This window comes from Vitis vinifera, chromosome 1 (assembly GCF_030704535.1).
Source record: "Vitis vinifera cultivar Pinot Noir 40024 chromosome 1, ASM3070453v1".
Taxonomy (NCBI): Eukaryota; Viridiplantae; Streptophyta; class Magnoliopsida; order Vitales; family Vitaceae; genus Vitis; species Vitis vinifera.
In genome coordinates, this window is record NC_081805.1 from 13752287 (window position 1) to 13777980 (window position 25694).

General features: G+C 35.9%; 1 protein-coding gene across 5 annotated transcripts in view; it reads right to left on the minus strand.

Annotated features, from left to right (window-relative positions):
- The window catches only part of LOC100254024 (mitotic checkpoint protein BUB3.3), a 35432-nt gene extending 16640 nt beyond the window's left edge, over positions 1-18792 (minus strand). For 2 of the 5 annotated variants that reach the window (XM_019221066.2, XM_002267411.5), the window contains exons 1-5: positions 18523-18786; positions 18308-18438; positions 9991-10073; positions 8812-9063; positions 8422-8494 (exon numbers count right to left, since the gene is read on the minus strand). In XM_019221066.2, the coding sequence (XP_019076611.1) occupies positions 8422-8494; positions 8812-9063; positions 9991-10073; positions 18308-18438; positions 18523-18627 (644 nt within the window). In that variant the 5' untranslated portion in view covers positions 18628-18786. Of the gene's footprint in view, positions 1-8421; positions 8495-8811; positions 9064-9990; positions 10074-12207; positions 12628-18307; positions 18439-18522 lie in introns of those variants that run through there. The other 3 variants (XM_059740844.1, XM_059740846.1, XM_059740842.1) reach the window with 2 other exon arrangements.
- Between the last annotated feature and the right edge of the window lie 6902 nt (positions 18793-25694).

Below are 25694 nucleotides of genomic sequence, written 5' to 3' on the forward strand. Positions count from 1 at the left end.
TCTTCTAACTGAACTTGGTAATCTCAGGACAGACATAGAATAAATGGGAAGATTTGACAAAGTACTTGGATCAAGGTTGCTCTTCCTCCCTTGGATAAGTATTGTCTCTTCCACATAGACAATCTTTTGCGGAACCGCTCTTCCACTCCATCCCACACTGCCACTGACTTAAACGGAGCACCCAAAGGAAGACCCAAATAAGTGGACAGGAGACTACCCACTTTACATCCAAAGTCCAAGGCAAGATCATCAATATCCACTACCCTCCCTACTGGAATGAGTTCACTCTTGTCCAAGTTAATTCTCATCCCCGAAACGGCCTCAAACCACATTAGCAACCAACTTAGGTAAGTCAGCTGATGTTGGGAGGCTTGGCAAAACAGCAAAGTGTCATCGGCAAACAACAAGTGTGAAATCTGGATCCCACCTTCATTCCTTCCCTTCACCTCACAGCCCGAAATATAACCATTGTCCACAGCCCTTTTAAGGAACGAGCTGAAAACCTCCATGGCAATCACAAAGAGATAAGGCAAGAGAGGATCACCTTGCCTTAAACCCCTTGAGCTTTGGAAAAAACCCTTAGGCGTTCCATTAATCAACACAGAGAAACTAGCAGTGGATATGCACCACTTGATCCACCCTAACCATCTCTCCCCAAAACCCATTTTCTGCATTACTGTAAGAAGAAAGGACCAATCCACATTGTCATATGCCTTCTCTATGTCAAGTTTGCATAAGATCCCATTTTCATTGTTCTTTAGAATCGAGTCGATAGCTTCATTAGCTATTAGCACCGCGTCTAGAATTTGTCTCCCCTCCACAAAAGCCCCTTGAGCCTTAGAAACCACCTTTCCAACCACTCTTTTAAGTCTATTGGCTAAAACCTTAGCCAACCACTTGTATAGGCTTCCCACTAAACTTATGGGCCTGAAATCCCTCAAATCCTCAGCCCCCATTTTTTTTGGGATTAAAACCAAAAAAGTTGTATTTAGCCTTTCAACAAATTTACCATGATCATGAAACTCCCTAAAGAATCTCAACACATCTTCCTTCACAAAATCCCACGCAAACTGCCAAAAAGACATTGTAAATCCATTAGGACCCGGGGCTTTGTCCCCACTACAACCTACTAGCGCACCGTGTACCTCTTCTTCCGTGAACGGCACCTCTAAAGCATCAGCATCCAGGTTCTGTAGCTGTTCACACTGCAATCCAGCCAAAGAAGGGTGCCATTCCCCCAGATTGGATAGCAGGGTTCTAAAGGCATTTACTATCCCTTTACTCATCCCATTCTCCTCCGACTTCCAAACACCATTCATTCTTATTCGTTCCATGTTGTTTCTTCTCCTGTGAGCATTTGCCATCCTGTGGAAGAAACTCGTATTTCTGTCCCCTTCTTTCAACCACACTTCCCTAGATTTTTGTCTCCAATTAACCTCTTCTAAAAGAACCCATTTTTTGTATTCTTCCCTCGCCTCTCTTCTAGCCTCCATCTCTTCCAACGTCAATCGGTTTGTCTTCTCCTTTTCATCCCAAAACTGCATATGATCCAAAGCAACATTTTTCCTATACTCCACCCTGCCAAAGACGTCTCTGTTCCACTCCTTCAGTTTAGACTTCACCACCTTTAGTTTTTCAGCCAGAACAAAGCTTGCAGCACTAGTAAAGTTATCCCCCTCCCACCAGGCTTTCAATAAATCCTTAAACCCCTCCACCTTAAGCCACATGTTCTCAAATCTGAAAGGGGATGGTCCATTTCTCAAGCCCCCTCCTTCTAACAGAATTGGGAAGTGGTCTGACACTGGTCTCGGTAGAACGCTTTGCCTTGAATGGCTAAAACGGCAGTCCCACCCCTCATTGACCAGGAATCTATCTAGTCTTGAAAGGGTCTGGTTGTTCACCCCTCCACTCCAAGTGAAAGGACCCCCAAATAGAGGCAAGTCCTTTAACTGTAATTCTTCTATTACATCTGCGAATCTTCTCATATCTGAATTAAAACTCCCTCCTCTACTGCGCTCTTCAGGACTTAGGATAGCATTAAAATCCCCAGCAACACACCACGGCCCATTCCAAAGGCCGTAGATGGCCCCCAGCTCATTCCAGAGACTTTCCCTATCTCTCCTCTTAGTTGGACCATATACCCCTATGAAGGTCCACGTAAAGCCATCCTCACAGTTTCTAAAATGGCAGGAAATTGAACATTCTCCCTTTTCTAGCTCGATCATCTCCAGCACCCTATTATCCCAAAACACCACTATGCCGCCCGCTGATCCCCTTGAGTCCACAGTTTCCCAATCTAAAAATCTTCCCACCCTTATACTCCGAATAATCCCTCTTGTCATCTCCTGTACTTTTGTTTCCTGCAGACAAACCAAGTCCACCTTATTCTTCTTAATCAAGGCTTTAATCACCTTTCTCTTGTCACAGTTATTTGCCTCTCTAACATTCCAAGATAGAATTCGGATCTTCATTTAATTTTGGAAGAACTGCCCCCCCCCCCCCCCCCCCCCCCTTTCTCCTCCAATGTAATTCACGGTCCATTCCAACTTCCTCAATTCCCTTTCGAATTTGGAGGATTCCATTTTTCTCTTTTTCCTACCATCCAAGTTCCCCTTGTTCCCCTTCTGAAGTTTTCTTTCTTTCATTCTTTTAAGCAGAAGCAGAATCTCTCCTTCAAAACCCTCCGTCGGCATCCCAAGGCATCGGCTAAACCTAGCCAAACAACTGGACTGCCAACACGGCTCACCCACTTCGTTTATCTCTTCCATATTTTCCTGATTATCCCTTCCCACCACTTTCTCTACCTCCTTTCCAACAGTCCCGAGAGCCATCCCCGGCAACCCTAGGACCTTGGCCTCCCTTCCATCCGCCATAATCATCCTTAGAGGGTCCATGTCTATTCCCCCAAAGTCACTGCCCCCATCTGAATCGACAATCCTCCCGTCCCACCCAGAACGAGAAGAAGAAGAATAGAGAACCCGCTCCCCAAACGAAAAAACATCCCGAGGACAAGAAGATGTGTACCTGGCCGCCTCCTCCTTTAGAACTTCGTCGGTAAGCTCTTTGAAATTAAAACCCGGAGGGGACGAGCCCTGTAGGGCGCCGACCATGACCCCGTCTGGCCACCCATATGCCTCCTCCCGACAAGCCTCGCGAACCCTAACACCGGCGGGAACTATGGGATAAGAGATTGGATGCCCGATCCCAGCTGAGCCCTTAAATGGAACCAACTGGGGGCGGCCCATTTCTTTTGCTGGATTATTTGGTAATGGGCCTAAATGAGGCGGCCCAAATACCTCAAGTCGGCCCTCCTCAGTTGGCCCCTTCTGGGCTTTTGGCTTTGACAATTTTAAAGGTGGGCCTAAGTGATCCAGCCCACTAACTTCTTTGATGACCACCGGGTTCTCCTCACTGGGCCTCCTCTCCACTTCTGAATCCAGGTCCCAGCCCGACCTACCATTAGCTTTGACTGCAAGCCCAGCTTTTGACAATTTCTCCCCACCATCCTTCTGCCTCTCTGCCACTGCCCCTCTTGTCTGTAGCATGTCAGAAGAAGTAGTCTCCAAGGCTGGTCTGCAGCTACTTTCTCCATCTTCAGACGGCATTGCCATCTTTGCAGGTTGTCCCTTTGCTTGCACCATCTCCACCGCACAAACGGCGCGTGGCTTCCCACCTTCTTCTTCCCTAACCTCCAGCTTCTTCCCCGTCCCAAATCTGCTAGCTGGAAGCACATCAGTCACCCTTGGCATCATCTCCCACCAAAGTTGAATAGCGTAACAGGTAGTGTCGATTACCACTTGCAGAGAGCTTGGCCCTTCTATCCCCTCCAATTTCACTGATATTTTGGCCCATTGTAGCTCCTTTAATGCACCGGTACTTTCATCCACTGCAACAAAGCCCCCACAACAGTCTCCAATCTTTTTAAACACTTCTCGGCTCCAAAGATGCAGTGGTAATCCCATCACTCTCACCCAGACTTCCTTAACTTGTTCGCGACTCTGAGAACATCCCACACTTGGGTTCCATCTTTCCAAATGTATAACCGATTCCTTAAGGCGCCGGAAGCCTCTTTGTAACACATTATTTGCCTTTGCTTTTAACTCAAACATAATCAGAAAACAAAGGCCCCCCATCCTTGCTATCCTCATTTCTCCTTGGAGTTTCCAGTGATGTTTTCCCACTTTTCCATATCTCTCAAGTCAGAATTCGTAACCCCCGTCTCTTCCCACCTCCCAACCAAGCAGCGGTCCAAAAACTCCCTTCCTTTTGCCACATCTTCTTCTCCCAGTTGAATCCACACTGCCTCCCCTAGCCTTTTTTCTCTTGGAACTTCTCTTGTATTCACTACTTCAACGTAGGATTTCTCTTTCTTCCCCTTAGAAGCCCCAACTTTGCTCTCAGTCTTCTGGGAAGTATATGCTTCCCTAGACTCATCTCTTGAAAATATTCCTATTGAGTGAAGTTTTTCAACCAGCAAGGCCCATCCTCCCAAAAAACCTTTACCTTCCGGGAACACCAAGCAATGTCTCTTTGCTTCCGAATCAACCACAGAACATAATAAAAACCTACCGGCATCATTTGTTCGACATTCTAGTCTAAACTTCCTACCTCCATCCTCCCACCTTTTTACAAAACTCTGCCCACCCTCACCCCTGCAACTAGCCTCCACTCCCTCCAACAGCCAGCCCAAACTGGACTCCCCAAATCTGATCCACGAAGTGAAGCCTTTGCTTCTTTCCACAATAATCCCCCTTAGTTTCTTCCCAAACACCTCCACAGAAATTTCAAAAGTCTTAGATTCTACTGCAAACCAGCAACTCCCACCTCTTTTCCCCCCCTTACCATCCCTCATGAATCTTTTCTAACTAGACAGATACAGGAGATTCTACCGAGACCAGTGTCACTGCTACAACAACCATCTAAGGCTATTAATCCAAGACGAGCATTCTCATTCAGTGTGACACTTTGACTTTAGGAAGAAGATGAAGGCATGCACCTTACCTATATTGCTTGTTTAATGTTTGTTTGCATGGGATGTGCAGTTAGGGGCATCTAATCACCTTTGAACAGGAGTTTTGAGTTTCTCAAAGACCAATAAGGCGCTGCAAAATGTCCAGGCTCTCAACTGATTATGCCAAGTAATGCACCAAAGCACCATTTTGATCGTATCTTTCAAGTCCCTTTGCATTGTGTATATACTCTCCCCTACCATGTTTTATTCTAAAGTGCTTAATGTTGTTGCTCTAACCTTTTTCCTGAAGATGTGCAAGGTTAGGCAGGAAAATTAGCAAGGACTAAAGCACCTGTTGAGTATGCTCTGCAAGGCCTTAACTAGCTTTGGAAAGCTTGTCAAAGGTAGCACACTTGAATTCGTTGAGGAGACCATGCTTCATTGGGCATATCACAAAGACACACATGAAGCAAAGACCCAAGCACTCACTTCCATCCCTTGTTCAGACAATGCACTAAGGATTATACCTTCTAGCGAGCCAAGAGCAATCATTTCACTAGGCATAAGTGCTAATTACACTAGCTGGCAAGCCCAAGCATATCCAACGTAACTACTTTGCTAGCGTGTGACCATAATAACACATGTTGTGCAACCACTATGCTCGGCTCACTCACGCTCACCTAACCTAGCGTAAGCATCTCCCATCCAATGTAGATGGCCTAAGTCCCTTAATGATCTCCCATGCCTATTGTAGAGGAAATGACACCTAAGCAACTTTCGTACTTCAATTGGCATGTGAAAAGGCCACATTGCCCACACCATTTGTACAACCTCAAGTGGACATCACATTAGGAGTCCCATGATACATGTCATAGACCATCACCTCACTAGTTCCTTTTGGAGTGATTCAATCAATAAAAAGTTGAAGCAACAAGAATGTATGTTGAGAGGGGAAAACGAGAAGACGATAACATGAGAAATGGAAAGGGAGAGTAGAATAGACAAAAGAGTAAACCTCATTGAGAAGGTTGTTTTGATCTTCAATGTATAAAACTTTCGATTCATTCAATATATAGTACTTTTTCCAATTCTCTCTTCCATTTTTCAAATTAACAGTTAAGTGTTTTTTTATTATCTTATTTTTTTCTTAGTTTTAGTACCTGATTTTGCCACCAGGAGTTAGCTAAATTTTGCAAGTCAAGGAAGGGAGAGCTATGGATCACTCTACTTAAGTTGTTTCCAACAATTAGGGGACCCCAAAGTTGCATTTCCTTATTTGACTTATCCCCTTACCCTTCACCAACCCCACTAAGTAATAATGACCAGCAAAGCACCCTTATTGTTGCTTTCAAAACTCTCATGGCTTCTTATAATGACTTAAGTTTTGGGGGCTAATGTTTGAGCTTTAGCTAGTAAAGTCTTGGGTATAATTCAGTGAATCAATAAAGCCCGATGCACAATGTTCAGCAAACATGGTTAGGTTGCACATTGTGGTGATACCTCACAACACACCTAGGCAAAAGGGGCATACAATAGACCCCCACCTTGACCACTCGATTCCTCAATACTTGGAACAACCAACACAGTTTCAGACCTCTTGGTTGTTTGAAAGTCAAGGCTAAAACCATAAACATAAGCACTCACTGCTACTATCATCCCTGTTCACTGGAAGTCACAAACTGCTCACTTTCCCTTGGGTCCAACACCCATTATTCACTGGGTAGACTGCAAATAAGGTGTCCTTGCACTTGGGAACTAGAAGCTTTGTTTATTGCACATTCAGCATGCATGCATCAACCAACCTTCAAGAGTCTATAAATACTCATTGGAGATGAGAATCAATTAAGTTCTCGTCTGTATATCAATTTTGGAATTTCTATGAGAAAATTTTAGAGGGAAAATTTCAGAGGGAGATGCATTTCTACTCATGGAGATTTCGCAGAGTGATTATCATCTTGAAGAATTCTTCATAAAACATTGAAAGGTCTAAAGACTTGAAGCTACTGAATCAGAATTGAAGAGAAGAACATCTTAGTTCTTTTGAAATTTGAAGATTATGCATTCACGAGACTGACCTAAGACTTTACTGCTTTGATATTCTACATCTTCTTCTTCTTCTTCTTCTTCTTCTTCTTCTTCTTCTTCTTCTTCTTCTTCTTCTTCTTATCAGTTCTGGAATGGGATTTGTTCTCACCATGATGACTGACAATAGAGGATTGAAAATGTTCATTGGAAATCATTGAAGAAGAGCTAAGATTCAAAGATTGAAAGTTGCAAAGATTTGGAAGAGTGCTGCAGAGATCAGATTGCTGACCCTTTTCCTCTCAGAATGGGAGTTCAGTTTATCAAAGACTTTGGTGCTAAGATTGAAGGACTATATCAGATAATCAGTCTGATTAATTAAGCTGACGATTAATTGAAACAGAGATGCTGCTGTTTGAGTGTTTGAATTCAAGTGGTTGCAGCAGTGCAACCAGATTCAAAGGTGCACTTAGGAGGTTGTGAAAAACCTCAACTGCGGTTGAGTGTCTTGGTCTGATCCCAAAGTGCCTTCATAAGTTCAGCAGATATTAGTGGAGGCATCAGGAGTTGGACACCTTGTTTGGAGGACATGTTTGGAAGTGAAGATGCTTAAGAAGAGGGTACAACCAAGTATGATTTGGATTTGATCTAAAAAGATTACATTAGTAAGACTACTAGTCTTGCAATCTTTCTTTTAATCGTGGATTGCTCATAGCATTGAGTAGGCTCATGGTTTTCACCTCTGTAGATATTTCTACAGAAAGCGTGTGGTGTCATTGTGTGATTGTTTTAACTTGATATCTCTACATCACAATCACACACATCTCTGCTACTCAAGCTAATCACAGCACAGCAGCATCACACTAGGGTGATTGGAATTGAACTTAATAGAATCGATTCAACCATTAGTAACCTGAATTTGATCAAATCTAATCTAGTAAGGTTGATTGCAAAGTACACTTAATTAGTTTAAAAGAGTAATGGACACCAAGTGCAGCAGATCATAAAAATTCAGGCACAATATTTTCTAACACAGAGCATTAAAGAGATCTCTTTTCAGATCCAAAATGAAGTGGTCAAATAGGAAATCTAGGGTGTAACATCGTGCAGTAGCAAGAAAATTTAGAATTTCGTAAATTATTTAAGCTGAGATATTCCATCTCAGTTATCTAGCTTTGACATCAAACAAGCAGAACCCATAGGGAGACCAGTTTTAAAGTCTCGCATGTACATTGATGATACTAACATGACCCACATACTCTCAAGGTGTATTCTTCAAGGACCCTCCACAAGAAATTATTCTATAATTTTAATAATGAAATAGAATTGTGAAAAAAAAAAAGGTGGGGGGGTTGTGGTTGGGGGTTGGTGGGGTGTGGGTGGTGGAATTTGATCATGTTCTAAACCCAAAATTCAGAGGTTGAAAGTGCAAAAATCTGTACACTGACCCAGTGTCATTTGAATTGGATGGATCAGGAATCTGCAATGTCACCCGTCCATCAATAGATCCAACTGCAAACCCTGAATGGAAGAAAAAAATTGTCACTTTAAAAGGCCCTAAAAGGTTTTAAACGAAGATTATTTTACACATATTAATGTGCAGAACTACAGACCAGGACAACTTTCAGTGGTGAAAAAAAGCTCAAAAATTGCAATTATAATCCAACAAAAAGAATTTGAAATTATCGCCATAAAGCAGATATGGGATACTGAATTCTACTTTGGGAAATGAGTCAACTGAAAGGTGAACAGAATAATAACAAAGATCCACTTACGTTACGTTGTTTCCAACAGAAACAGTGTTAGGTGATATAATCCTTTGGCAAAATTGATAATACCTTTAGAGTTAGGAATTGATCTGAGACATTTTATTTGAACGCCCATTAATAATTGTTCTGCCTGGGCAGATCTCTCTAACATACGCAAGTCATAAGTATTTACTGAGGCTCCAGCAGAAACCAGCAAATTAAATACGGATAATGACATGGACTCCACCTCAGCGCCCAGAATTTTGACACATCCAGGAGCCTTTTTCATACGCGTGTCCCACAACATTATCTTGTTATCCCAACCTGCAGAAACCACTTGACCTACACCAATGAAAGAAAAAGGAACTATTTAACAATCTTTTCCAGAGGAAAAAAAGGGAGATATGGGCCTAGAGATAATAGCATCAAAGTATCTAATCCAGAACACTGAATATGCAAGATATACATGATGAAACAAGTTATTGATGTCACTTTTGAAGGCAGAAGAAGACAAAGAAATATTAAATGATTGCTGCCAATTAAGACAGTGAGTGACTAGTACCACTAGGTTATTCTTTTTAAAATATTATTACAGATAGTTTCAATGCAGCAGACTACTAATGCAATGACCCCATTCTATGACCACCAAATTTTTAAGGTTAAATGTAAGTTTGTGCAGCAATCAAATCCTTGAACTAGAAGTGCCATTTACTTCTTTACTACCATATCTCTTATTCATGGAAGTAAACAATAAAAATTAGTACAAAACCAAGAGAAAGCCTGGGATAACCAAATGACAAAAGGTGTGATTGATAGTGCTCAAGAGAATGAGCGCATATGTAAAATGAATTCCATTTTGAAGATAACATCCTATCTTACTCACCTAGTCACCTTGTATGGCCTCAAAGTCCAACTAGATATCAATAATTATTTAATATATAGTGCTGATTTATTACACAGTATAGACATGAAAGGCTCAATAAGGCCCCAAAACATAGATAAATAATAGTGAAAACATGTAGTCCCTAAAGTTCCCCAAATGTTAAAATATCCTGAACAAAATATATATATATATATATATATATATATATATAGTAATTTCAGTTATTGCTGAAAATATCTTCAAATGAGAAAGTGACTATATTGCTCCCTTAATATCGTCGGCAAACTACAAAACCTTAATTGACAAACATGAGAAACATAAAGTGACATTAAGAATGCAAATTAGACACCAATAACATTCAAAACAAAGAAGCATTAGTAGCTTACATGTTTCATCACAATATTCAACACAGGTAGCCAGATCATCATGATTCCCTATTGTATCTTGAATTCCTGAATGTAAGTCATACCTAAAAAAAATGTACCAAAGGGAGTCATTAAGCATTGTCCAAAACAAGAATCTATCACCCCATGAAGTGTCAGATGAAGCAAAGACAAACTTGATTTCCATGTTCAAAAAATGATATAAAACAATAGTAACAAGAATTTCAGCCCTTGCAAAATCACCTTGTAAAAATACCCTGAACCAACCTGATCATATGATCATGAAGGTGTAAGCAATTATAATATATACTATTGGTCAAGGTACAAACAAACAAATATATTATGTCATACAAAATAATGGGTGAGCATGGTGTATTTTCTGGATAAAGACATTATTAAAATAAGATAAGATAAAATAGATAAAAGGGAAGAAGAAGAAATTGACATTAAACATATAGAGAATTGATGGTCAAAAGCATGGTACAGATGCTCATGAGAAGGGGACATTGGAGATATGATGCTGTCTAGAATGTTGATGTGGTTCAATCTGTCCAGAAGTTCAGAGCAGCAAAGCAGGAAGTTGATATGTTGCTAAGAGAGAAACCTCTTCAGCTTTGGTTTCTGTGGGAGACAATATCCCCACATGAGACCATTTATACATTATGGTCAATCGATTTTTTTAATGTCCTTTTATTCTTCATTTCTTTCATTTGTCTCTTTCATCTTGGAAGAATTTTTCATCCTTCTTGCACACATCCCATATCAATAATATTGCTTTCGTTTTTTATTGAAAAAGAACATAAGGAGGTGTTTGGTAAATCTGAAAATTGAGTACTGAAATTTTTAGTGACGAAATAGAAATGAGCATTTAAATGCTGAATGAATGATCTGAAATAAGTGCTGAATTTAATGTAACTAATTAAAATAAGTGTTCAATTTAATGTAACTATTTGATAAACAAAAAAACTTAAAATCTAAAAACTGTTTATTTTACAAAAATATCCTTACATCTAAGCGAGAATATTCTTAGCACCATCGTCGAAATGACTAAAAAATGACATGACTAATGTTTTAAGTTTTTAATTCCTTTGACCTATGTTCACCTGTTTAATTATCATGCATGGACATGATAGTGGCCCAACCCCATTTGAACATCATACCATCTTGACACAGTAACAAGTCAACCTGTAAAAGACTCATTTAACTAATATAATAGTATATTTAAATCTTCTTTTTAAAATTAATAACTCTTGATAATAAAAGGCTCAAATTCTGATTTTAATAAAGGCTAGTAATTTGCATCTGTACATCAGATTTCAAAATCAAAACTTGTGCTGTGAATACTTTGAAGAAATAAAATTTGCCAGTAAATAGGTGAAATCTTTTCATTACAAACACCCAATTTTTTTCCCACTTTTCAGCGCTTACTCATGCTATCAAACACCTTCAAAGTTTTCAAGTGGTGGATATTTTATTTCAATGCCCTAATTTTATGAACGTCTCATCTCTTGATAAGCTGATATGGCAATATAGAGAACAAATATGAAATAGAGAATCCATGTTTAGGCAATTAAACATAAACCTAATATAAGTCAAAATCCCAAAGCAATAAAGAAACATATATCATTGTGTTCTTCATACTTGAGCATAAGGGAGTATCCAAAATGCAACTACCACATCCCTTAACTAGTATATTCTAAAGGCACAAGAGTTGACATCCCTGGGTTGAGGTTGCCAAGATAGGTGGAGATATATCATGTGCTATGGCAGTTGGTCTTCTTCATGTGCTATGGCAATAAGGAAAGACAAATCATTGTGTTCTTCTTCATACTTGAGCATAAGCGAGTACCCAAAATGCAACTACCACATCCCTAAACCAGTATGTTCCAAAGGCACAGGAGTTGTCATCGCCAAAGTTTTAAAAGGCGCTTCTCAGGCGCGCCTTGAAGCGCACCTCAAGGCGAGACGAGGCAAAAACGCCTTGAGGCGTAAGAAATAAAACGCAACGCCTGAAAGGCGTACGCTTTTTCCAATGAGGCGTGACTGAGGCGCGCTTTGATTGCGCCTTTTACGCTCCAAGAAGAAGACGTACGCTTTGTGGGAGCTGATGTGGCCATGAATAGAAATTTACAAAAAAACCCTAAGCAATCCCTGAAACCCAAGTCCCGATTGAAAACTTTGGCAAACACAAATTGGGAGAAAAACTCAACGAAACCCTACCTCAAGCAGCTCAAGCGGCGACGACCAACCGCTATGCATCTTCTCCGGCGGTGATCCCTCTCGTTCATCTCCAGGTATGTCGCGAACTCACGATCTTCCTTTCTTCGTCTCCCATGCTTTCCCCTTTCTTCATCTCTTCATCTCTTTCCCTCTTTCGGCTTCATCTCCCATGGATTTCTCCCTCTTCATCTCTCTCGGCACTCAGCAGTCGACACAGGCTTCTCTCTCTCAGTCGGCTTTTCAACGATTATTTTTTTTATCAAATCAACTGTGCCTCTTCATCCTATATATGTATGTATATTTAAACCCTCTGCCAGTAAGCCGTTTCTCCCTTCATCCATTTTTATGTTTTAAATATTCTAATTTTAATTCACAGTTTGGCTAGGGAAGATGAGAAGCTTTTGTTAATAAGATTTTTTTTTTTTTGAAGTTTTTTAGTTATTTTTAATATGTTTGCTTCTAGGAAATCATTCAGAAAGGAAAAAAATTTTAAAAATTATTTTTAATGTTTATCATAAAATAAAGTATGAACAAACAAATATAATTAAAATTATATAAAAGATAATTATTTTTGAATTTTTATTTTTTTATTTTTGGTTTAATTTTAATTTTCACCTAAATTTTCTTTATTTCATTATTAAATTCCAATTAAAATTTATGTGTATAATTTTTAAATTCCTCTAAAAAAATATTGGTTTTTGTAAATTTAAACCAATTAAATTTTGTATTTCATTTTTAAATTCCTTTCAATTATGCCTAGTTATTATTTTTTAGTCAATTATATTGTTATATGGAAATTTGAATATTATTATTGGTGGTTTTTTTTAGAATGAGTTCCTCCGATTCAAGAAATTCAAGAAAAGATTTTGTGTGAAAGAATGTTATTGAAGTTTCCGGGGAGCAATATTTAAGATGTAAATTTTGTAATCAAAGATGCACGGGAGGGATGAATAGACTAAAGCATCACTTAGCCGAAACTCATCATGGTATGAAACCATGCAACAAAGTAAGTGAAGATGTTAGATTGGAATGCAAAGAGGCATTGGCCAATTTTAAGGATCAAAAAACGAAAAGAAATGACTTGCTCCAAGAAATTGGTATGGGTCCAACTTCAATGCATAAGAGTGTCTTATTTAAAACAATAAGGACATTAGGGAGTGAGAGTGGGAATGTAAGTGGGAGTGGGGAACCTATTCCTAAGGGACCCATGGATAAATTTACCACTTCACAACCTAGACAAAGTACTTTGAATTCAAAGTGGAAGCACGAAGAGAGGAAGGAAGTATATAGAAAAATTGGTAGGTTTATGTATTCAAAAGGTCTCTCATTCAGCACTGTGAATGATCCTTATTGGTTTCCTATGATAGATGTTGTTGCAAATTTTGGGCTCGGGTTTAAGCCTCCATCTATGCACAAATTGAGGACATGGATTCTTAAAGAAGAGGTGAATGACCTAAGTATCATTATGGAAGATCACAAAAAAGCTTGGAAACAATATGGATGTTCAATTATGTCAGATGGTTGGACAAATGGAAAAAGTAGGTGTCTTATCAATTTTTTGGTGAATAGTCCTACTGGCACTTGGTTTATGAAATCAATCGATGCTTCTGATACAATAAAAAATGGGGAATTGATGTTCAAATATCTTGATAAGGTGGTTGAAGAAATTGGAGAGAAGAATGTTGTGCAAGTCATCATTGATAATGCCTCTAATTATGTGAATGTTGGAATGAGGCTTATGGAAAAAAGGAGAAGATTGTGATGGACTCCTTGTGCTGCTCATTGCATTGATTTGATGTTAGAGGATATTGGAAAGCTAAATGTTCATGCTACTACATTTTCTCGAGCTAGGCGAGTAATGAAGTTTATATATGGGCATACTTGGGTTCTTAGCTTGATGAGAACATTTACAAAAAATCATGAACCTCTTCGTCCAGCAATTACACGGTTTGCTACTGCATTTCTTACTTTCCAAAGTCTTTATAAGCAAAAGCAAGCTCTTATAGCAATGTTCTCCTCAGAAAAATGGTGTTCAAGCACATGGGCTAAACAGGTAGAAGGTGTGAAAACTCGAAGTACAGTATTGTTCGATCCAAATTTTTGGCCTCATGTTGCTTTTTGCATAAAGACCACTGTTCCTTTAGTTAGTGTCTTAAGAGAGGTTGATTCAGAGGAAAGACCAGTCATGGGTTATATTTATGAGTTGATGGATTCGGCTAAGGAGAAGATTGCATTTAATTGTCGGGGCGTGGAGAGAAAATATGGTCCAATTTGGAGAAAAATTGATGCAAGATGGACTCCACAACTTCATCACCCTTTACATGCAACAGGTTATTATCTTAATCCTCAATTGCAGTATGGAGATAAGTTTTCATATGTTGATGAGGTGAGGAAGGGATTATTTGAATGCATGGATAGGATGTTGGATTATCAAGAACGTTTAAAAGTTGACATTCAGTTGGACTCATATGACCAAGCAATGGGTGAATTTGGGAGTCGTATTGCAATTGATTCTCGAACATTAAGAAGTCCTACAAGTTGGTGGATGCGTTTTGGGGGTTCAACACCGAAGTTGCAAAAGTTTGTTATTCGAGTCCTTAGCCTTACTTGTAGTGTGAAAGAAATTGGAGCACATTTGAATCGTTAATGCTTCTATTTTTGTAAATTTTTATACATATATTTCTATTTCAATGTTAGAGAACTTTATTTCATTTTAACACATAAATTTGTTTCCTTTATTATTTGTAGATCCATAAAAAAAAAAAAAAAAAAAAAATTAGACTTGAACATCAAAGGTTGAATGCTCTAGTGTATGTAAGGTACAACACTAGATTGAGAGAACGAAGTCTACAAAGGAAACAAAATGTTGATCCGATTTTGGTAGAGGAGATTGATTCGGATGATGAATGGATTGCGGAGAAAGAAGATCCACTCCTCCCCCTTGATCTTTGTTGGCTTCAAGATAATGAGTTATTTAGTGTTGATGCTATTAGAGTTGTGTCATCCAACTCCCAAGAGACTCAAGCATCATCGGATCACATGATTTCTTCACATTCCTACAAAAGGAAACATAATGAAGTACCAAGTAAATACTCGAAAATTGAAGTCATAAATTTGATTAAATTTAATAAAAAAAAACTTATAATATTTACACCTAATTAATACTTTATGCTAGGTATAAGTGGAGGCAAAGGCAAAGAGAAGGAATTGAATTTGACACCAATTAATGAAGATGAAGATTTATATGAAATGGGAATACATGATAGTGCACATTTTCCTACCATTGATACATTGGATGAGGATGATGATGACCTTGGAGAGGAGGATTTAAGTTGAAACAATTTACTCTAGTTGTTATTTCATGACTTAGTTATGGATTTTTTGTAAAAGTTTAGAACTATTATTATGGTTGACTCTATTTTCTATTTCATGACTTAGTTATGGCTTTTTGTTAAAGTTTGAAACTATTAGTATAGTTGAATCTAGAATCTATTTTATGACTTTGTTATGGTTTTTTGTGAAAGTGAACTAGTATGCTTTTTTTTATGATTCTAATGAATTGTTCTCATGTTTTTATTTATGCTTTTTTATTTTATATACTTTAAAATATTAATTAATTATATAATGTGAGGCTCAAAAAGCTTACGCCTCAATGCCTCGAGGCTTACGTCTCGCCTCACGAACACAAAAACGCCTCGTCTTACGCTTTTGCCTTTAAAAACTTTGGTCATCACTAGGTTGTGGTTGCCAAGAGAGGTGGAGAGATATATCATGTGCTATGGCAGTTGGTCTCCAGTTGGCTTATTAAATTAATCACATAACGCATGACATGCACTGGCACTGAAACAATTAGATTATTTTCACAATGAGGCTTAAGACCTCTTGTCTGCGAGTTGTACTTAGTATTTACCTTTGCTTTGCATGCTGTGAGTTTATAAATTGTACTGAGCCATGAGCTGACTTCCTACGTTTCAAACGTTTTATAGACACATCTGAGAAAAAACACAAAAATAGATGTTTAAGGATATTCCTGACTTGATTCTGTTTTTAATATACAAGGATGTATTTCTTTGAAGTTTTGAGATGCATACTTAGTGGCTCACCACCATAAACTGTTGACTATGGGCCTTGTTTCATTGTAATTCTGTAATGATTACTATACTTTTTAGTGTCTAGTAATTAACCACATGAATTAAAATTTAAACAGGCTCTTAAGTTACAAAAGTGATCAAATTGTTATAGGTTCTCTTCTAATTTTAGACCCTGGTGGAAGCATTTAAAAGGGGAATCCTACCTAAATTTCACCCTTTCTCTGTCCTATTAACAAATTATACTATGTTGAAAGTTTGTCTCAAGTTTCGACATTGTGACTTGAATTTGAGTTATAAGAGTTGATTCATGGGTTTGAAGTTCAAGGTATGACATCTCCACTTGTTATACCTCACTTTCAGTTTGCAATGCCACTTTTTTAAAAATTTATGGCTATCCTTGCAGCTCCTGACTAAATCCATCAAAATGGTAATTACTTGATGCTCTCCATTTTTTAGCATGGACTCTAAATATAATATGCATTGAAATTTTCAAAGTTTCTTCACCATTTTTATGTGCATATTAGTTGTCATACATCCATCATTTTCACTTTCATCTTCTATGGGCACAACATGAAGTTTGAACAAAGTTTGACAAGACCCAAACTTAAGAATAGACATACTTAATGCCAGAAGTTTAACCAAAGGGGAGACAAGGGTGCCTTTACTTCTACTTGAACCATGTTGAGATTGATCCATAGCTTTGTTAAGACAGGCTGTCCCAATGGCAACTCAAAAATTAATGGGCCAAAAGGCTTAGACCTCCAGCTCAAGTGCTCTTCTCAAGGCCATTGACAAAGCAACCCACCAATTATGAACAATTTCCCTACTCAACATCTCAAAACAACTCTAATATTTACAAATTTTACCAATTTGTTTACACTTGGTTGGGTTGCTACATAACAGGTAGGTTCATATCTAGCATCTAAGGCCTAATTAAATACATCCACATAATGAACCCATTATCTTCCTTTAACATCCGATACAATAGCTGAGTCTCACCTTCCTAGTGGTAAGCAACTAATGGAAACTATTCCTCCATTGAAGAATATGGAATCCAAAGGATTGCTCAAGCCAACAAATCCAATTTGCTAATTGATACCTTCTTTTGAATTGTAGTTGAGCTAGTTGAATTAGTCTTGCCTAACCTCAAGTTGCTACTAATATGCCCAGCCATGTCCAATTAGCCCCAGTCCTCAACCATTAGCACTTATAACAAGTTGTTACATACAACTTGGAGAGGTTGTTGACCTCATTCACACATGGGTCTATTTTGATTTAATTTTTTTAGAAGAATAATAAATATAAGATTCTTATAGTTACTAAGAGTATTATGGAAACTAATTAGGATTTACTTCATGAAAAATCTTCATGAAGAGTTAAAATAGAATAAATGTCTATAAAATAGTAGAGAGCTAACAAAATATCTCCTATAAAATAGTATCAACTGAACAATCATTTAGGTCTCATTTGGATATACTTGTTTTTTTATTTTTAAAAGAAAATGTAATAATAACTTTTATATAGAAAAAAAAAGTAGAAACCCTTATTTAAAAAAGCAAAGTATAAGCTTTTATTGTACATCCTTAGAAATTACTTACAAAATTTTTAATTTTGAGGTAGTAAAGATTTTTTAACTGCTCAATATTTTAAAAATCATCATCATTTTAGTATAAGCCTCAGATTTTTTGTGTTTTATATAGAAGTTACTAATATTTTCTATTTTAGTGTCTTAGACATAGAGGAACCACATAAATCCATCCTGAACTTGGTCGTTAAACTCTAACATGGTCAATAATAATATATCCAGACAAATTACCAACTTTTCAGCATAAAGAATTCAGCCATTCATCAGAATAGCAGGTAAAATTCAGGGCACCAATAGAACAGGTAAAACCCAACTTAAAACAACTTCAAAAAGCAAATTAACTCATTTTGGTATAACAATCAGAACAAGCATGAGGTCACTTAAATGCATAGAACAAGCATGAAATTGAAATCAAACGACAAACCTTCTAACATAACAATCAGAACCAGCACTAAAGGCTATGGACCCATTCTGGAAACAACAATCAAGCAGCGCAGAGTCCGTGGGAGCTTCTAATCTAAGCACCCAGCCATCCACGTCATATAATCGAAGACTCTGCATACGACTTATTACATTTAGCTAAGAAGGAGAGAGAAAAGTTGGGAAAAACCTGAAGACATATATGAAATAAACCCTTACGCAGTCCCAAGAGGAGATGAGAAGGTTATTAGATTGTGGGGCGAATCTGATTCTAGAGATGGCATCACGGATTGGGTTTTGGAATTGCAAACAACTTCCCTCCATCACTAGACCGTAAAAGCAGCTGTCGTGGAAAATTAAAGCTGGCAGATGCAAATTTCAGGCCCCAAAGAAAGTGAAGGTTGTAAGCATAATAAACCCTAGTTTTTCTTCCGTGGATTTGCGGCCTGAAATCTGCGAGGATTATGTTTTGGACTAGTTGGAACAAAGTTTTGCTACATATAAATTCACTGTTTAAATTCAATACCTAAAAGAGAATGTGAAAATTAAAAATGATATAAATTTTTTATCTTTCCAAAAATAATTTTTATTGATTATAAAAAAATAAAAAATAAAAAAACATTAATTTAAATTTTATTCTTTTTGTAAACATTAATAAAATTTAATTTAATTTAGTGATTTGGAAAAAAAATACACCATTTTCTAAAACAATAAAAATAAATTATTATTATTATTATTTAAAAATCAAACATTTTGGAAAATATATATTTTTAAAATTATGTATGTAAAAAATAACTAAAAATATGTCAAAATTATTTTTTTTAAATGATATATTTTTAGAATATATTTTAAAAAAAATTGTTTTCTAAAAATAATAAATTTTCAGAATAATTATCAAAAAGTTTGTCAAATATTATGGTAGAAAATACTCAAAATAGTTTTGAAGAGTATATTGGTCTCTTCACATTTTATATGCTTTGCATCAATTATAAAATTTTTATGGGTTAAATCTTAATTTTTGAGCCCAACTAGGTCCAAAACATATATTTTTAAAATTATGTATGTAAAAAATAACTAAAAATATGTCAAAATTATTTTTTTAAAATGATATATTTTTAGAATATATTTTAAAAAAAATTGTTTTCTAAAAATAATAAATTTTCAGAATAATTATCAAAAAGTTTGTCAAATATTATGGTAGAAAATACTCAAAATAGTTTTGAAGAGTATATTGGTCTCTTCACATTTTATATGCTTTGCATCAATTATAAAATTTTTATGGGTTAAATCTTAATTTTTGAGCCCAACTAGGTCCAAAACACAATTGTCCCCTTCACAATCTTGAATGTGTTTTTTATCCGAGTCATGGCGTGTAGTTATGAAGGCACCCTCCTTATCTTGGATGTAACAATTTTAAAAGGAAAACATTATCATAAAGAGAAAATAGAATGTTATTTAAAAAGAAGAAAAATCATTCCAATGTTCGTTAGATAAATAAAAAAGCACCTCGTCCCCGGAGGTGGAGCAAGCCATACATATAGAAGGAAATTGATTATAGTAAAATCAACCCAACATCTAAAAATTCTAAAAAGACAAGGGAGATAGTATAGTAAAAGGCCAAAGTATTTCCACACCTGTAGAATTTGTTGCCAAGGTCATGTACTGTGTGACCACATGATAGAGCTAGGCCAAAGAAAATAATGAGCACCCTCCTTATGCTTAATATAACATCCCCCTTCAAACTCGAGGATGGTGTAACCACACCAAGTTTGCTTGTGAGAAAATAAAAACATGTTGAGGCCAAACTTTGATTAATCCATCAACTATTTGGTCACAAGAAGGAAGCTAACGAATTTCCAAGTTTTTTCCAATACTTTCTCTCTCACAAAATGGATGTCTAAACTCAATGTGTTTTTGTCTAGGCATAATGAATTGGGTTAGCAACTAGAGAAACTTGCACTTTGATTATCACACCAAATGATTAAGCAAAAGGGTAAATCAACATCTAGTTCTTGAAGATGAGACTATATCCTAGCCAATTCAATAGGAACTTGCACAAGGGCTCTATACTCTAATTCAATACTTGATCTAGCAACCACATGTTGCTTTTTAGAAGACCAAGACACTAAAGAATCATTGAAATAAACACAGTAACCTACTATAGGCATCCTATCATCAATCCAACAATATGAGTTTGCATCTGAATAACAAGTTAATTCCAATCTTTGACTTGGTTTGATATGCAACCCTTGAGTAATTAAGCCTTTCAAGTACATAAGCACTTGTATTACCACTTGCTAGTGTGAAAAGGTTAATTGTTGTTAGTATTAACTTAATTTGTTCATAATGTAAGTTATATCAAGTTTGTGAGTAAGTATTATAATGCACCAATTGCACTTCTATAAATACTCATTGTTACCCCATAAGATGCTAAGAGGGACTTTCCTATAATGACTAGTGTAGAACAAGGCTTCACAATTTCCATGTCCAACCATTTTAACAAATGAGCAATATGCTTACTTCTAGTGAGATACATTCCAATTTCATTTCCAGACCACTTCTATACTTAGTGACATGTGCCCACTTTTACATCTACTGATATGAGTATTTTTCGATATGTGTCTAGATCTTGTGATGATGTTTCTTTATGCACATCCCATTCACCCACATCACATGTGTTTGATATAGATGATGAGTCTAAGCATCATGATTAGGACTCTTCTAATTTTGATTCGAGCCCACATATCATGGCGTTCCACCTATTCCAAGGGATGTTAAAAATTTTGACCTTGGCATAAAAAATTAGCCTAGAAAGTTCCTTGTTTACATATGAGAGAGATAAGCACATTCAGTTGCTTATATCATACTTAAATGTTTTTCTATGGTCTTACAAGGACATGTCAAACCTTGATCCCTCCATAGTTTAGCATCACTAACCACTTTTGCCTCATGTCAAATCAATTAAGCGGAATTTAAGGCTGTTGAATCCTCACTGGAGTTTATAAGTGAAAGAGGAGATTTAAAAGCAACTTAGTGTTAGATTCTTATCAATAGTCGAGTATCCTGAGTGACTGATGATAAAGAATTGCAAGGGAGATCCACAAGTCTCATGCCATCATGAGTTATAATCTACCAGAACCTTACTGAATGGGAGACATGGCCTTGGAAAACAATTTTTACCTTCTTAGGTTAGGATACATCAAAAAGCGCACACGATTGAAACTTCTCTACCACATGTTCAAGGGTTAATACATAGACCTTCCGACAGTGACCTTTAAGGGTTTCAAAGACATATCCTACACGTGAAGAAGAAATTTGGTAGATTGCTTCCCTATTCCAAACCCATCACTCAACTACTCATTATGTGGAAACATCCAATTGATGAGCAATTGGAAGATGTGCATTCCATGAATGATGAGGTTGACTTGGCCTACTATGGAAATCTCAAAGAAACCTTTAGGTAAAAAACCTTCACTTTTTTTTTAGGTCTCATTTTGATTATACATACCAATATGTGATTTTTGTTAAGCATTGTAGGTTTTATAATTAATTAGTTTTTACACTCAAGGAGCTTAGATTAAGCTAGATAAATAAGGATAAAGAATTGGTTTCAAAATTGACCAAAGAAAGTTGAGACTTTAATATTATTTTGGGACCCCTTTTTAAGGAGTTGAAATTGAAATTAGAACCTAGCACAAAATACATTTGAACAAAAGTATGGACCCGCATTTTTCATGTGTCTCCACTTGATGATAAGACTTGTTTTTTAGTGAAAAAATGATTTTTTTTTATTTTAAATGTTGTTAATTATTTTATTTTATTTTTTTTAAGGGAAAACAAAATAAAGAATAAAACCCTAAAGGTAACTCCTTATTTGGAAAAACATATCTTTGAAAACTCAAGCCTAAGTCAGAGGGTTAGGTTATCGATCGGAAATGTATCATAAAGGCATCATGATATCTCATGGATTAAGACAATGTGTACCCTCAGGTGATCTAAGGACATATGATAATGAAATCTATAGTCCAGTAATTCATTTAGTAGAATTTGATATATACTCTTTATGATTTAGAGTATGTCAATTGATCATATAATAGAAGCATCTATAACTTAATGATTGGAGAAGTAATCTTGAGAAGTTGATATGAACGTGAATTCATAAGGAGTCTGTATGCAGTGGATTATAGGTCGTAGATTCAAGCTCTTATATCTCATTGTAATATACATAAGATATTGAAGTGTAGTTGACTTTCTGTAGTAAGATGTTAAGTCAACTTTAACATTAACTTCTAAAGGGGCCAATATTTTCCTATGGATCCTAGTAGTTTTAATTAAGCTTAGTTTCCATGGTGACATAATTTATGAGGTTTGGTTGTATCTTTATCCACTTGTTCGTATAAATTTATTTTGGTAAATACATAAGGTTGCATAAGAGTTTGTGATTGATCTTTCTAAACTAAGCTAATTGATCGATTAGAACTCAAAATGATTAATTAATCAATTAAGATCCAACTAAGCTAGTTTGAGTGCCCAAGCCTAAGATGAGGTCAAATCACTTAAGCCCATGTGAAGTCTATATAAACCCCTTTAGGGTTAAGGTTTCAAACTTTTGTCATAATCTTCCATTCTCTAGAGAAAGGAGAACCCTAGCCAACAACACTCTTTGAGGATTCCACCCATCCATATTAGGATCTAGAAAAAAGCAATCCAGTGGAAGGTTATTATGTTTACGAGATTCATTTTGTTTTGGGCACATCTTTATCAAGTAGAATTGATCTAGGAACATTCAAAAATCAAGTAAAATACTAAACTTTCTTAGAGCTTTCTTTGCTAGGATCTAGAAGCCCTAAAAAAGTTGCATGCACCCTAATTGGTCCTAGGTATAGAGGGAAATAATTAATTTAGGTTTTCCCTACATTATAAACAAATCTATTTACTTTCTGTGTAACTCCTAATGAATTTAAGTCATTTACAATACAAAATATGTCAAGTCATAATACTCATAAGATATAATGCACATGATAGAATAAATAAAAATGGGAAATCTGAATTTTATTATAAATAATAAATTCAAATCTATTATACCATTTTTAAGGACTCTATCCTAATTTCCCTTTCCATTTTTTTTTTCCTCTTTTTGCTCTAAAATTAAGCTCAAAGTGAATATTAACATCATTATTAAGATCTTAGTATTAATTCAAGTTAAATTGAATGATCGCATAAATTTTATTGTTTATATATCATGAGAGTATATAGTTTGACTCAAATTAGTTAGTTATCAAAGCTTTAAGAATTCCTAGGCGGTTTCAAGCATCTTGTGAGTTGTCGTTTGGCAGATAAAGACCAAAAATAATGCTATATATACACCCAAGTCTTTAATTATTTGATTCGTTTTCAATATTTCTAAGGCTCTATTTTGATTATTAAAATTGTTAGCAAAAGCAAAAAATATAAAAAGTATGGAACATAATAAAAATTATTTCAATAATTTTACATTTTAAAATTTTTTATTTGTTTTTATTGTGAAACAGGAATAACATTACAAAACGTAAAAAAGAAAAGATATTAGGCTTGAAATTATTTTTTATTTTTTATCTTCTTTCTCGCCACCTTCCCAAGCTTTTGAAGGAGAAACCATCATGGTCGGGAACTTAAAGATTTGCTTAAAAATGTTTTTAGAAACACTTTTCAAAAATAATTTTTTTAATGTTTTTAAAATAAAATTCTATTTAAGAATTTGGAATGTTTTAATTTGATTTTTGTATTTTTAAATATTTTTTAAAAAATAACTTTTAGTTGTAGAGTTTTATTTTTAATTTTTTTTATTGTACGATTATTCTTCTAAACAACCAAAAATAAAGTAAAAATAAAAAAACACTCTACTTTTGGAATAAGTTATTAGAAAATTGTTTTCTATCAAAAAAAAAAAATCATTTTTCAAAGCAGTTTCAAAATAAGCCCAGGTTACCACTTGGGCCAGTCTGGGCTTGCAAGGTCCACAAATTTGTTAAAAGCAGATGACATAGGCTCAACTCGGCCCAATGAAATATATACGGGTTTTGATATTATGTTTAAACTCTAGATTGTATATAAAAATTATTGAGAAAAGAGGGAACTGGTGTCTCACCTATGAAATGGACTTGCTACTCAATTTTTTTTGGTTAATGACAATTCGAAGTTATAGGGGTTAAATTTTATCGAGAGTGTTTTAGGTTTTGAGTAAATAGTAAATACATTAAATCATCTCAAGTTTCAAATTTCATCCTCGTATAAATATACTTTATATATAAATTTTAATTTTTAAAGGATTATTAATAATTTCTATTTAAAATATTTTTATTTGAAATCTCTAAAAAAATAAATTTATAAGAATGTTAATTTACAAATTTGACACCAATAATAATTAAGTGTATTTACATCCAGTAGTAGCACTCAAAAAAAATTAATCCTAATTATAGCGGCGGACCCTACATATAATATTTTCGTGGGGCCCTAAATAATTCACAGGAATTGACATCCCCCTTCTCTTTTTAATTATTCTTCGTGTGTTCTGTTTCTCATGTATTTTCCTTTTAATCATTAGAGATCAGCTTGCGTTTATGATTCGGGCATGGCAGGAAAAATAAATATTATTCTAATGATATTGGAGACAGAGAGAGAGAGAGAGAAGTGGGCCATGGAGATAGAGTCCATAGCACTAGTCTAAAGTGAACATTAGCAAAACCTATGCACACTCGCCCCCTGTCACCCACTCGATCCATCGGCCCAATTAACCCAGTAGCGAATAATGAGTCCCATTTTCCATATTCACCCACCAGGGCCACCGCCAACCTTTAACCCTCCATTTCTCCTCGTGTTTGCAAAACTGCCAAGAACAAGTCGAGAGGAACGGAGTGGAAAAATGAAGTGGTTTGCTTCACATTTAAAGCAATAGGAAGTGTAGGATTCAAGTTTTACTTCTATTTCTTCGCTTTTAAATGAAGCAACTGGTTTTGATTGATCCTCATGCCTCCCCCTGATTGCATGTTGACTTTTGTCCACATAATGTCCTTCTCTTCCCTCAATCAACCCCATAATGCCAACTTGCCATCTCACCCCGACCCAACCCGTCTCTAAAATGCATCCACCATGGATGAGTCCATGCCCATGTTTTATGTTTTTCAAAACACTATTTTGTTAGCATATTTTTTTAAAAACGTTTTTTTTTTGTAAATATTAATTTTATAAGATGTCAACATATCACTTTCACTACGGCTTTAGTTATTGAAAATAATAACAAAATAAATAATATATTTTATATGTGAACTTTATTATTATTACATCTATTTTTTATTATTTTTGTTATATATTTTATTTTAAAATATTGTAGTAAAATATTTTAATATGCTTAT